General features: G+C 37.9%; 1 protein-coding gene and 1 long non-coding RNA gene across 2 annotated transcripts; one reads left to right on the forward strand and one right to left on the reverse strand.

The window, feature by feature from the left end:
* Positions 1-1,790: 1,790 nt before the first annotated feature.
* dsc2l (desmocollin 2 like) lies at positions 1,791-10,304 on the reverse strand. Its single transcript, XM_042428678.1, has 16 exons — positions 9,933-10,304; positions 9,652-9,742; positions 9,292-9,506; positions 9,102-9,200; positions 8,599-8,754; positions 8,068-8,212; positions 7,825-7,979; positions 7,550-7,684; positions 7,241-7,426; positions 6,863-7,110; positions 6,535-6,677; positions 5,576-5,797; positions 4,422-4,643; positions 4,007-4,122; positions 3,521-3,853; positions 1,791-3,066 (listed from the first exon to the last, which is right to left on the reverse strand). Exons 1-16 carry the CDS (start codon positions 9,969-9,971, stop codon positions 2,869-2,871), a joined length of 2,703 nt encoding a protein of 900 aa, XP_042284612.1. The 5' UTR covers positions 9,972-10,304; the 3' UTR covers positions 1,791-2,868.
* On the forward strand, positions 9,989-13,339 carry LOC121908558. The gene is made up of 4 exons (XR_006099265.1): positions 9,989-10,043; positions 10,330-10,369; positions 10,642-10,726; positions 13,278-13,339. It is a non-coding gene; the product is annotated as an uncharacterized LOC121908558 (long non-coding RNA).
* Positions 13,340-13,371: the final 32 nt, after the last annotated feature.

Here is a 13,371-nt window from a genome sequence, read left to right on the forward strand (position 1 = left end):
CATCTTTACAGAAGTGACTGGAAGTGATGGCTCAAGCAGCTCTGATAAGGGTGGACACACAAAGTGGTCTATTGAATTATGGGGCTTATCAGTACCATTGCCTTATATAGGGACACACTTGATAATCCTTAAAGAAATTATCTAAAATTTGCGTTTCTTGTGAGTTTTAATTGCTGCATGCCATATGTTAATACAGCTGAGCATGTTGTTTCTTGCAGTAATCCTTTACAGGAATGTTCCTCTTACAATCAAGCTTTGTTTTTGAATGCAACTGTGTAAAAATGCATGTCAGCACAGTAAAAGAGTGAGGATTAATGAGGTATCTTATCATAAAATATCTGCCACCATCATCACCAAACTCCTACACGGTGTTCAGTTTGAACTGACATGATACATTTCACACCCACTGAATGGTAAGACTCTATAAATAAACTTTGTCACAAAAGATTTTTTGCTGATCAAGTAACATTCATTCACTCCTAGGTCTTAATCCTAGGTCATCACTGTGAGCAGTTTGTTTGTCAGAAATTCGTAACAACACAACCTGAAACCCGCATGTTAAATATCTGACCCCCTAGTAAATATGTATGTAATTCCTCAGAAATGTATGGGTGTATCCAAAAATTTAAATCATTGCAGTTTTGCATTTCAGATGATTACCAGTCACTCACAAAGCATTTACAGTATTTCTGCAGAGAATAGTAATTAAAAAGAAAAGAAAGACTGTTTATTGGTAAAATACAGGTAATAGAGATGCTCTCTGTGCTTAGAGTGCCTTCTTTAGATATTTAGGTTAACTGATTATTTTCATTATTTCAAGTTAAGTGACTTTTCAACATTCTCTTAATTGGCCCCAGTGGGATTTTGAGTAAAAACCCCTTGATGTCCACATCTCGTTCACATCCTTACATCCCAAAGTTGTGACAGTATTATTGTAATCTCTGCAGATGATATTGTTGTATTTTTAACAAGAACAGTGTTTTAACAGTGTTTGATCACAGCAAGAGACCAGTTTCATTCCAAGATCTAATACTCCCCCCACCCTTTTCTCCGATTCTCTGCTGTCATCTTTGATACTCGTCACCACAGTCACATGACTGATGGTCCTTTCAGGACCCTGTAATTACATTTCCAGCTTCAGATTTGTAATTCATCACATTGACACATCATCTGCATGTCATCTACACAAAAGTTGGTGAATTGTTTACAAGTGTCAATGCTTTTTTTTAAATATATTATCTATAGATTATAATTATAAGTAAAGTATAGTAAGATTGAGAATTTGTGGGAGGTTTTAATTTGGATTTCAACACATTTGTTATAATTTATTGAGGCCTGTGCATGCTACCGCTGAGCTTGTTTTCTACAGAATCTCACCATTTTAAATGTTTTTAATCATTTAAAAGTGATGATGGGATGTTGACTGGACCCTACAGTGAATTTTCTTTTACTTTTTAAAAAGTTAATAGCTTCTCAAATGTTTCACTGTTTAAAAATAGATAGCAATGATTAAAGAGCTAAGTGTTGGGGCAACTGTTACAGTATACTGTTGGCACGATATGTGCACTAACTTGATCTGTAAAAGGCCAGAGGTAAAGATTAGACACAGGGTTGGGAGTTCGGCAGAAAGTGTCCTATTGTAGCCTTGAGATTGTGCAAGCTCAGAGTGCCGCACCCAGTAAATCATTCACCAGTGTGTAAACAGTGAGCACAATGAGCCACTATTTGAAGTCTTATCTTCTGTTCTATCTTCCTGCTAAAGTATAGAGTCAAAATAGTGCAAGAAATACTTTATTTTTAATTCACAAGTTTATGTTTATTAAAAAAAACATACTGTAACAAGGAATCCAAGCTGCAAGCAAAGTTACAGTTAACTTGAAAATGCTTTGAAAAAATATTTTGAATTATGCTTCCTTTTAATTAAGCCGGAGACTTATATAACAATACCGCTGCTACAGAAGCACAAAACATTCTTTAACGACCATGCAAAAATTGCAATTTCAACAACTTTATTTGAAGATATGGGAATGTCAGATTTCCCTTAATGTGTAGCTTCAGTGGCATTTTCCTTTTCTGAACCATTTAGTGTGTCTAATATCTGGTCACTCTTGTATTGAGACGGTTGCAGGCGGTGCCGGTTAACACCTCAATCCTGGCATTCACGCCCTTGTGCTGACTTTCACAGGATTACTGTCAGAATGTTGCAATAACCTCAGTGACACCCAAAGACGGTCAAGAGCCGCACTGGAATGTGTAAGCACAGATTATTACTGTATGAATTGGGAAACCAGTGGAAGTCAGAACATATATAGTTTTTTAAATGATAAATAGTTTTAAGCATGTAATTTGAAAAGGAGCATTTTCATGTAAAATATTACCAAGGCAATTGTAATCTTGTCTTATTTCATTTAGGTATTTATTTCTTTTAAAAAATATATCAAAACTATTCAAATTTAGAACAATTTAAAAGCAACCACATAAATGCAAAACTGTATCATTTACAGTGAACACAGATTTTTAGTGACACCCAAAATACCCAAAGTTGTTACTAATTGATAAAAAAAAAAACCTTGCAGCACATCACTGCATATATCAATACATCAGCTAATATTAACCAGCAACACTTTGAATGACACAAATACACTAAGTAATATATGTACAACTGATTGCATCTGCATAGTTTTCAGTGCAAAAGACTTTTACCACAAAAGCAGCAAAGAGAAGAAACAGAAGCAACACCAAGCTCACACTGACAGCTTGTTCTTTTTCTCATTTCATTCATGATCAGGGGCAAACCAAGCATTCAGATCCCAGGCCTCTCTACATCCTGTACGATGATAAGTAAACATTATTTTTCAGCTGCGTTGCTCATGTCTTTGTACAGACGCCTGCTAGAGTTTTGAACTTTGGTCCGAGTGTGTTTAGGAAGTCAAGGTTATCGTTGTCGCCAACGTCACTGCAGCATCCCACAGAGCCAGCTGCAGAGCCCACTCCCTCAAACCCATAGGAGTGGATGATGTCGTCCGCGTACCGTCCATCCTCCTCTGTTCCCAGATAGGCCAGTTTCTGAAAGACAAGACCGGAAGGGAGAGGAAGCGTTTTATTACTTCATATGGACTAAGCCTGGGTGATGGGAGAGGAGATACTACACCGTGCTCAGGATATGATTGGCAGTCAAGATATTACACAGCAAACAAACAATTCACCAGCAAGTTAGAGAAATAATATTTCTCACCAAGAAGTTGAGAAATATTAAAGTTTACACAGGATACTATCACGGCTTAGAGAACAAGATTATATATTACACATGAGAGTTACCTAAGCTCTTACAGATAAAAAAGAAGTTATTAAACCTCAGAGAATGAAAGGCGAATGAATCTGGACACATTTAATTGTGCCGCTTTTACGTTGTGCCAACTTCCACACTTATTTTTTGTTGTACTATATATATATATATATATATATATATATATATATATATAAAAATCTTAACATTTATTTAATCATAAAACAACATTACCTCATGTATGTAGCGGCCATTTGTTTGCCAGGTGTGGAGAAATGCTGAGTCCTGCATGAGGTGTCTGTTGTCAAAGCCCATGCCGCTAACGAATTGACCTCCACTGTACTGTTGAGCACCATACTGGCTATCATACTGGCCGGAAGAATAGTGCTCTTGCATATCAGTCGTAACAACACCGGACTTATACTGCCCAGCCCCGTGTGTGCTTAGGGCTCCGATCGTGCTGGAACTCTTGTTCCCCGGCCATCCTGCATTCGTCAGAGAACCCTTAACTGAGCCCTTCACTGCTGGTTCAACAACCGTAGTGGGGACAGTGATGAGACTTGAATCCTGCAGAGCAAAACAACAATAGATTTTAAAAAAGCAACAATTACATAAAGGAAGCAAAGCAAAAAAAACAAACAAAAAAAAAGGTTAAGATGAAAATAAGGTTCCTTTACAAAAACATAAGCCCTGGCAATGGTTTCATTATTCTGTCCTCACCACTTGTTCCCCTGGGGCTTCAGTGTTTGATGCAAGCAGGATTCCACCACTGTCTCCTGCATCATCAAGTTCCATCTTCTCGTGCTTTGTCACACAGAAAAAGGCAATCAACATGCCTGCAAAAACATAGCAAGTATGTTAGAAATAAGTGCAGAAGGAGGGCATTTTTATAATAAACAATGTTCCATGTGTGGTAGGCCTCACAAGCATAATGACATTATAGACCGTATAATTCCATCACATATTGCTCGGTTCCCAATATACAATGCATAATTCAGTGACAGACCCAGAACTTTTTTTTTTTATCATTCTTCCTACACATTTACACATGCATGAGCACAAAAATCTGGTTTCATTATCTACACAGTATAGCCTGCACAATTCTGCTGGCATGATTTTGCAGTGGGGGACTCACAGAGCAGTAGGAGGAGGGCCAGAGGCAACAGCATAGCCAGTAAAGCCAGTGGCCCTAATGACACAGAGCTTTGCTTGGCCAAGCAGGCTCCATTCCTGCACTGGCAGATCCTCACTTTCACCGTCTGTGTTTTACCAAAGCCCTGCAGATCTCTAACGTCCATGGGAACTGTGTGTATTCCTGTAGGAAGGGGTTTGATCTGCTGCAACGTAGCTGCCGTATCTAAGGAGGAAAGACATGTAAAATTATGAACAGCCTCAAGTTTCTCAAAGAAATAGTAACAAAATGCTGTGCAAAATGCTTTAACCTTTAAAATGAATGTTTCACAACAGATCAGAATACTGTTATCATTATGATGATTTACTTTTTTATACCCAAAAACGTTATTTTGTATCAACATATTCACCCTCCATAATCTGGTGTGTCGAACAGAGCTTACAGAAAGTGGTTGCCATCACACATAGAATGAATTTGTTTGTAAACCCAATTAAACAACAGCAAAATAATATCAAAACATGCAGGATTATATACCCTGTATGTCCCAAACACATACTAGAGCCCAACCTATAAATCTAAAGTTCAATTCGCATCAGCCAATATTAGCTAATCACTTTTACAAATGCAAAAGTGGTGTTTATATGATTTTGGAAACAATGTCACTATTGCATAGTTTGGCCACCAGAATAATGTCTCAATCAGTACATGTCTTGATAACGGGTTAGATCGGCCAATATATCATCAGATTTTCTTTTTACTTTTACTATTGGAATCAGTATCCACTCAAAAAATCAATTATTAGTCAAGCTCTAAAACTCTAACTTCTACAAAACCTGGACTAAAATCTGGTTAGACTTGGTGTCAGTGGTTTATTTGGATAGCTTTTACTAAAATACACGTGTCTGGGGGATAATGAATATTTGATTAACCGAGAATCATATGTTCACTGCTGTAAGTAGTAGAAATGCTTTTTGAGTTTTTACATAAGTTTTGATATTGTTTTGCTGTTTAACAGGCTACGTTGTATAATTGATGTAGAACAAAAGTATTTAACTGTCCGATTAGACTACTTCTCTGAAATAAAACTACTGTAATTTTCTTATTTTGTTTAAAAGACACTCTTTGACAGAGAAATAGGTAAGAATACAAAGACATACCATTAAATTTTGTCACAGACCATTTGTCATCGTGGCCGCCTGGCAAACTAAAGGTGAAGGGGCTAGAATAGGGAGATTGGTCTAAGTCTTCAGCCACAACCAGCACAGAGCCAAGTTCTCCTTCCTTCTCACACAACACCAAATCGCTGGTGGGGACCACTGGCATGTTGTCGTTGTCATCCTCCACCTGAATGATGACTGTTCCTGTGCCTGTCTTGGCGCCTGAAATACATGAGTATTCTGTTAGTATTCATGCAAGACAAAAAAAACTGGGCATGTCGGTGCCCAAAACAAACTGTATACACCTCGTTGGCTGCATTCTGACATCACATGGGTGCCAGTTATCTGGAAATTTGAAATTCTCAAAAAGCATCTGAGGGAGGAACCCAATTTTCATCACCACACCAGAAAACTGTGAGTCACTATAAATGACTAATCGCATCACGTTTCGTCAATAGGTGTTTTCACGTGGGACATTGTCCGGGCAAAGCTGTTTGTACAGATACTGGCGAGGGTGGGTATAACTAATACCACCTACAGGCATAACAGTACCATGGCAATATGTCATATGTGGCAGGACTTGACTTGATATCAAACTCAATGGAGATAACAAGTTTATGAAGGAGGTAAAAAAATATGAGTAAAGAATCAAAAGTGCAGTGTCGAAGGCTGTGATTTCTTATGTAATCTTGTGCTGATAAGCTTCAGCTGAAACAATGGAGGAACAAGAGATACACTTGAGCTTATGCTAGTATCTCAATTCTGTATGGAGTCCGTTGTTCATATATATATATATATATATATATATATATATATATATATATATATATATATATATATATATATATATATATATATATATATATATATATATATATATATATATGTGTGTGTGTGTGTGTGTGTGTGTATATGTATGTATGTATGTATGTATATATATAGCATTAAAAGCAACGTACTTGCATCCACAGCCTTCATGGTGATGTTGTAAATTCCATCTTGAACAAACTCTGACTCTCTGTCAATTGTGTTTGCAACCCTCAGCTCGCCGGTATTTTTGTCAACATTGATCCAGGAGCCTGGGTCCATGGTCTTGTAATAACTGAGAGACAATGGAAACAGTACTTTTGTATTAGTACCACATTTAGTTCAGCAGTGAAAGTCTGCCCTCAAGTGTTCAAGAGAGGTAACGTAAAGTTGTATTGGAGTCTTAAAAAGGAGCTACGATTGTGTCTGTTATGAGCCACACTGTACTACGTAAGTAGTAAATAAAGTAATGATGCTTACGTGATGCCCTTGCTGCTCTTGGTCTCAGGATCTACAGCTGTGTAAGCTCCTATCAGCGTGCCGTTCGGTGTGTTCTCTTTGACGATGAAGCGGACAGTAGGTGCTGTGAATTCTGGACCTTCGTCAACATTGCTGACAGTCAAATCCACAGGAATGGACAGCCACTGGGCAGTGGTGCCACTCAGCTCAGCTTCATTACGTGCCATAACCTCAAGCTTTATATTTTTGGTCTTTTCATAATCTAAGGGCTGGAAAAAACAGAAGATGTAAGTCTGTGATATTAATATTACTGCCACAACTACAACTACTTCCAATTCAACTAATAATTATAATTATAATAACAACTTAATAACAGCTGCAATATAAAATCCTACTCACCTTAGAGATGTACAGAAGTCCCTCATTTGTTTTGGGGTCTCTATCGATTCTGAAATTTCCATTTTCATTTCCTTTGGTGATGACAAATTTAGAAACCCAGTTTGGTGTGTTTATTAAATCCTTATCTTCAACGGGAATTCGGAGGACAAGTTTTCCACTTTCGTTTTCCCTGACAGTGACTTCATACTAAAGGAAATTTAAAAAAGTGTCACTTACATTAGACAACACCGCTTTAACCTCCAAAGATGCGCCTGTTATCGACAGTTCTTTTTTTTTTTTTTTTGTTTTTAGTAATTGCTAATCACTTACAGATGTTTTTGTGAAGGTCGGTGGGTTGTCGTTGATATCAGCCAGATTAATGGTTGCTGTGCCTGTATTGGACAAACCATTTACTGCACCATCCATGTCTTTGATTTGTACTGTCACCATATGCTTGTCTTGCACCTAAAGAAGAAATATGGCAAAATGATACAAGAAAAAGGTAAATATTGTGTTGTGATGAGGAACAAGACCCAGATAAAGCATTTGAATCATCTAATATCTATGTCTGAGTAAATTAATAACACAATGATGTCGGTGCTCACCTCTCTGTCCAGGGTGTTAGTTACTGTGCTGATGACACCTGTCGCTGGGTCGATGAAAAACAGGTCTAATCCAGTCAAGAGACTATACCTGATCTTGACATGGAGAGTTCCGCTTTTGTCTCTGTCTGTAGCGTTCACCTTCCCCACCACTGTCCCTGTGGTGTAAAATATAATCACTGAGTTTATCATCATCCACACAGAAGGTCAAACACTCAAATATGATGTGTATTTCATGTTCCTCACCTGCTTTGCTTTGCTCAGGAACAGTCAACTGCAGTGGCATTTGGAACTGCGGCGCATTGTCATTCACGTCATCTACATCCACTCGGATGTCCAAAGGTAAGTCTGTCTGAGCATGTGTTTTGATGTTGTAAACTGTGGTAACTAACTGAAAAAGGAAAAAAAGTCCATTTTACAAGGTCCACACACTCTATATGAACTATATGAAGTGTAAAGCATGTCATGTGGTTTCATTTCCTTTCTACGTCAGAGATGTACTTTAGTGACAAATATTAATGATTCCACTTAAGGGTCAAATGAAGATAATTAACATTATGGTTTCACACTAGAGCTTTATTTGACTAATTCAGTTGATTGTGAGGACTGTTGGATGGTCAAAACAAGCACCTTGGGGTTTAGGAAACTGTGACTTTATAAAAATAATAATAATGAGAAATTTTATTTATAGAGCGCTTTTCTAGATACTCAAAGAGGCTTAATCAGATTTGTTGATAAGGAAAATAATCCTTAGTTGCGGCATTATTTCACACTCACTGTAAAAGAGTCATACATCTCACGGTCAACTGACTGGAGCAGAGACAACATTCCGCTTGTCTTGTTAAAACCGAACACTCCAATAGGGGCCTTATTGTAACCAGGGCCACTGAGCTCGTAGTACACATTGAACTTGGCTGCCGAATCGGATACAATCTGCAACAGAAAGCGAACACATACAGGTAAAAACAAACACTATAATTTTGTTATACATAAACCATCTATCATATAGGCAACCCTCTTTCTGCATGCAATACTTTTAAATGAATCAAGGAAAAAAAAAAACATGTGACTCCATGAGACCCTTAGGCAATCTGATGTACAGGCATAAAAATAACAAAGCAATCAGAAGAAAGTTATACAATAATAGGTGTGTTTCGGTGTGTGAATCAGATAATCCAGGGACAAGAACATGGGAGGAAAGAAAGGGCACCAAGAGGAAAATTAAGATAATTAGTTTATTTGTTTTGTTAATAAAGACTTCATAGTATTTATAAGATTACCATGTCAATGTCTTTTGGAAAAGGCCCCTTATCATTCTCTAATATGTTGAAGGGAGGAGGACTCCACCGCCTTTTGGATCTCTTCAGGAAGCCTTTTTGCTGTGAAATACAAACAGGTCAGAATTTGCTTTTTAAAAAAAAGCCTCATTAACAATATGACTTGCATGTACCAGGCATAATATAACCTCACCTCTCTTTCGCTCTCTTGCATTGTACTGTGAACAAGGTGAACTTCCATCTCACTTTCCGGTCCACTATTGTCCTGAGCCCACACAGAAAATGTCCGCCCTCTGGTTGACACTAATACAGGACTAACAGCTACTACTGCTCCATTACTCCTGATGGTAAAACTTGGGTCTCTTACAGTAAAGTGCAATGATTTGGTGTTACAGTCGGACACCTCAACTAAAAAAAAAATACACAGAGAGTAAAGAAACGGTGAAAGGGGCTTTAAAACAACAATAAAAGCCGGTATACGGACTTTAATGGGTTTCACGGTGTTGAAGAATAAAGATAATGAATTAATGAGCTAATAATCAGTCATAAATACCTTTTGTGATCTCGTATCCGGCCGGAATCATTTGTGGCACAAGTACGTAGTGAGAGCTCGGGATAATACAGGACTCAACGCAGGACAGGACCTGAAGTTTCAAACAGGAGTTCAAATCACTAATTTGTTAAGTTTCCCATATAGGTAGTTACACTGGTACAATATAACTTTATATCTGCTGAATATTTACATGGTCGTTACATTTAGAACAATAAAGACAGTTGGTTTAGAGGATATCATTTTTTTTTTAAAAAACGAAAACGAAAACTGGAAGTACTTACCATCAGCAGGCAGATGTCGAAAATTAAAACATTCGCCATTTTTTTAACTTTGTCCAGTGGCCGTAGCACTCCGCTGCCAGTTGTCCGGAGAGTGGCAGATAATTCGTATCGGTGAGCTATAAACTCAAAAGGAGAAAGTCGTCTCTCTCCTACACTTGTCCTCTCATTCACACAAGACAGACTTCGCTCTGGGCGAGTCGTCTGTCTGTCAGTTGCTGGTTGTGAGTCAGTAGTCAAGACACACCTTGGCTGCCCCACCCAGACTGTGATCCTCCTTATACGACGAGCAAGCAAAGCACCTTAAGGCTTCGGACTGTGTTTGTGTGCAACTGTACTTAATGCTGAACACGTAAACTTCCTTAAACTTTGCAAACATGTTTTTTCTTTCTGCCAGCAGGGGGAAACATTTACTAAATCTTCTGCCAGCTGAAGTCATGGTAAATTTTAGAATGTTGCAAGACATCAAAACATAACTAGAGACCATACCATTTCTCGTGGAAGAGTTATAGTTGCACCATGTGAGATACAACCGCCATAAAGCTGTAAATGAACTTTATATTAACTTTTATTAATGCTGAGCAGGTGCCCTTGAAGTTGTGTATGCCACAGAAGAAAAGTTAACAGTGTCCATGTTTCAGAAATCTTTTTTTTTTTTTTTTAGGCTATTTACCCTTTGGACAATAATTTGTCTTTCATCTTGTTTTTCAAGAGCATCTGGTCCGAGAAACCTCTCCCATGTCCACACAAAGATTGACCCCTGCATGCCTCTTCTCGCTCTCCACTGAAGCATTCTGGTAGGAGGAACAGAATCGGGCTCCTCAGTTAACACCACAGGAATGTGAGCTGAATGGAGGCTGGTGTGTGTGGGAAGGGGAGGGGAGGGGGGGGGCTCTGCTCCCACAGCCAGGCGCTCACTATCTCTATAAACTGCTGATAAAAGTGAGAGTGATCAGAGCCAGAAACACTGGGCCTTTGTCGTTTGGACATGTCTTTTTTGCATCTACTGTAAAAAGAGTAAACCTTGCTTAAAAGTGCATTGGGAAGTCCCATTACATGGGGCTGCACATACAGGAAAGGTGAGAAAAGAAAGACTGTGAGTCACTGGCGAGGACATTGTGAAAAGGCTCAGCGGCTGGGAGCCTTAACAGAAAATTCAAAACAGACTCAGCAAAACACCCCCCTTTGTCACTCCCTAGCTGAAATGGAAGGGATTTATTGTTGTGTTCAGGCTGCAAAGTGCATGCATAGTACACAGTAAAAGTATGTTTGAATAGTTAAATCCGCTATGTTTCTGTTTATTCTCTTGGTGACACGACATCTGACCTCTCCCTCCTACACTGTTAATGGCGTTACTTTTCTGCTGAGTACAGTACAGTTTGAGGTCAGCCAAAGATGATTAATTTTTACAGGAAAAGTCTTGGGCCATAATACGAAGTAATACACAAATTGTCTTGAGTCATTATCGCATGACTTCAGTTTGGTATAGTTCAATTACTATTACTATTAGGATAGGTATATGAACGTGTTATTGTGAAATCTAGTTTGAGAACTAGTCAACAACAAGGCATGTTTACTGCCAGGATGCATCATACATGCCGGAAGACTAATGGCAGATGTCTCAAACAACACATTTAAAAGATGTAAAAGCAAATGCAAATATAATTGTTCAATTGATGACAGCGACATAAGTCCCTGAGGTAAGAAAGTTTTCAGAGTGCACCTAATGCAACTACTCCACGCCCTTTGGCCGAGTGCCAGCGAAATGCAGGGTGGAGCATTTGCGTCATGTGTGAAGTTTTAGTATTTGGGTGAGACAAGTTGCTTGGTGGCGTCTTTATAGAGTATGATGTGACTAATAGTTATCTCATTGCAATGCATGAACTGTTGCAATCAAACATTAGAAAATACAGGCTTTATCTTACTGAAACTCACACATTGTTATACAGTAAGCCCTGCAATGAATCCTTCTTTCATGAAGGTAATCTTGTTCAGTTTTTGTTGAAACTGTATTTTAGAGACGTGTTAATTCAACTTCGTGGTCATTTATGCAGTTGAATTCTATTGTGATATAATGAGAAGTGTTTAATATTTACACTACCCTTATTAATATAAATGGGGTGAGAAAAATATTAGAAACAACTGTAAGTATAACAATTCAACAGCACTTCAATCTACAGCCTTAAAAATTACCATAAAGTTAAATCAACTAAGGCTCCAACTAACAATTATTTTCATTATTGATGAATCTTGCAATTATTCTCTAGCTTAATCGATTAGTTGTTCGGTCCATAAAATGTCAGAAAATGGTGAAAAATGTCAATCACTGTTTCCCAGAGCACAAGAGGCATCCTCAGAGGCATGTCTTGTTTTCTCCGACAAACAGCCCACAACCCAAAGATATTCTATATATACTGTACATATACTATCACAGATGACTAAAGAAACCAGAAAATATTCACAGTTAAGAAGCTGGAACCAGAGAATTTTGGCATTTTTCTTTTTAAAAAAAATGACTCAAAATGATTAATCGATTACAAAAATAGTTGGCAATTAATTTTCCGTTGACGACTAATCATTGCAGCTCTAAAATCGACATATCTCTCAAACAGTTTAACAAAAATTTAACATTATGACCTTCATGAAGGATTTGTTAGTTTTAGCTAAGTGTACAAAATAAACTGAGAGAAAATTAAATCATACAGAAATAATTCCATATTATTTATTCTTGATCTGGATAGTCTACATGAATTATTTGTGAAAAACAGCTCCAGAGAAAATATACTTCAAGTGGTTATACCTTACCGCTTTAATAAGAAACTAGGTACTTTATTTGACTAGTACATTGCATTAATGCAATTCATAAAATAACTACCCTGCCAATATACTGTACCTACACCCCAGCATATACATTTATTTGTCAGTCAAAATAGTCATTACATGCACATCAACACTATGGTGGATTCTGAGGTCATGTTTGTTTCTCAGGACAGAGACATGTTGACAGAACATACATTCTTCAAAAGTGGTTTGGTCACTCAAACTGGACAGACTCATGCAACCTGACACACCTGGATCATGTTTCATATGTCATGAGTGGCTTACTCTGCTGCAGTTTCAGGTAGTGTGTGCTGACACAAATGATTCTGATTATCCAAACTTTTGTCTTGATCTTTCCTGTCAAATCTCTGTGAAAATAATGACTCTGACAGGATTGGTCTAGAGATGGTAACCCCATCCCTCCACTTTTATCTTTATCTGATGTGAGAATTTTTATTGTGTATTTGCCATGCATGATATGGTACCATGGAAACCACCCTCCCACCTTTGTGCTTGCATTGCTTTTAGTTTCTAAGAAACCTGATGAAGAATGAATAATTGCTGAACAAAAGAAATCACCCTCATTGTGGTAAGAAACTGGTGTGTTCTGTATTCCAGTGAA

This window comes from Thunnus maccoyii, chromosome 12 (assembly GCF_910596095.1).
Source record: "Thunnus maccoyii chromosome 12, fThuMac1.1, whole genome shotgun sequence".
NCBI classification, from domain to species: Eukaryota; Metazoa; Chordata; class Actinopteri; order Scombriformes; family Scombridae; genus Thunnus; species Thunnus maccoyii.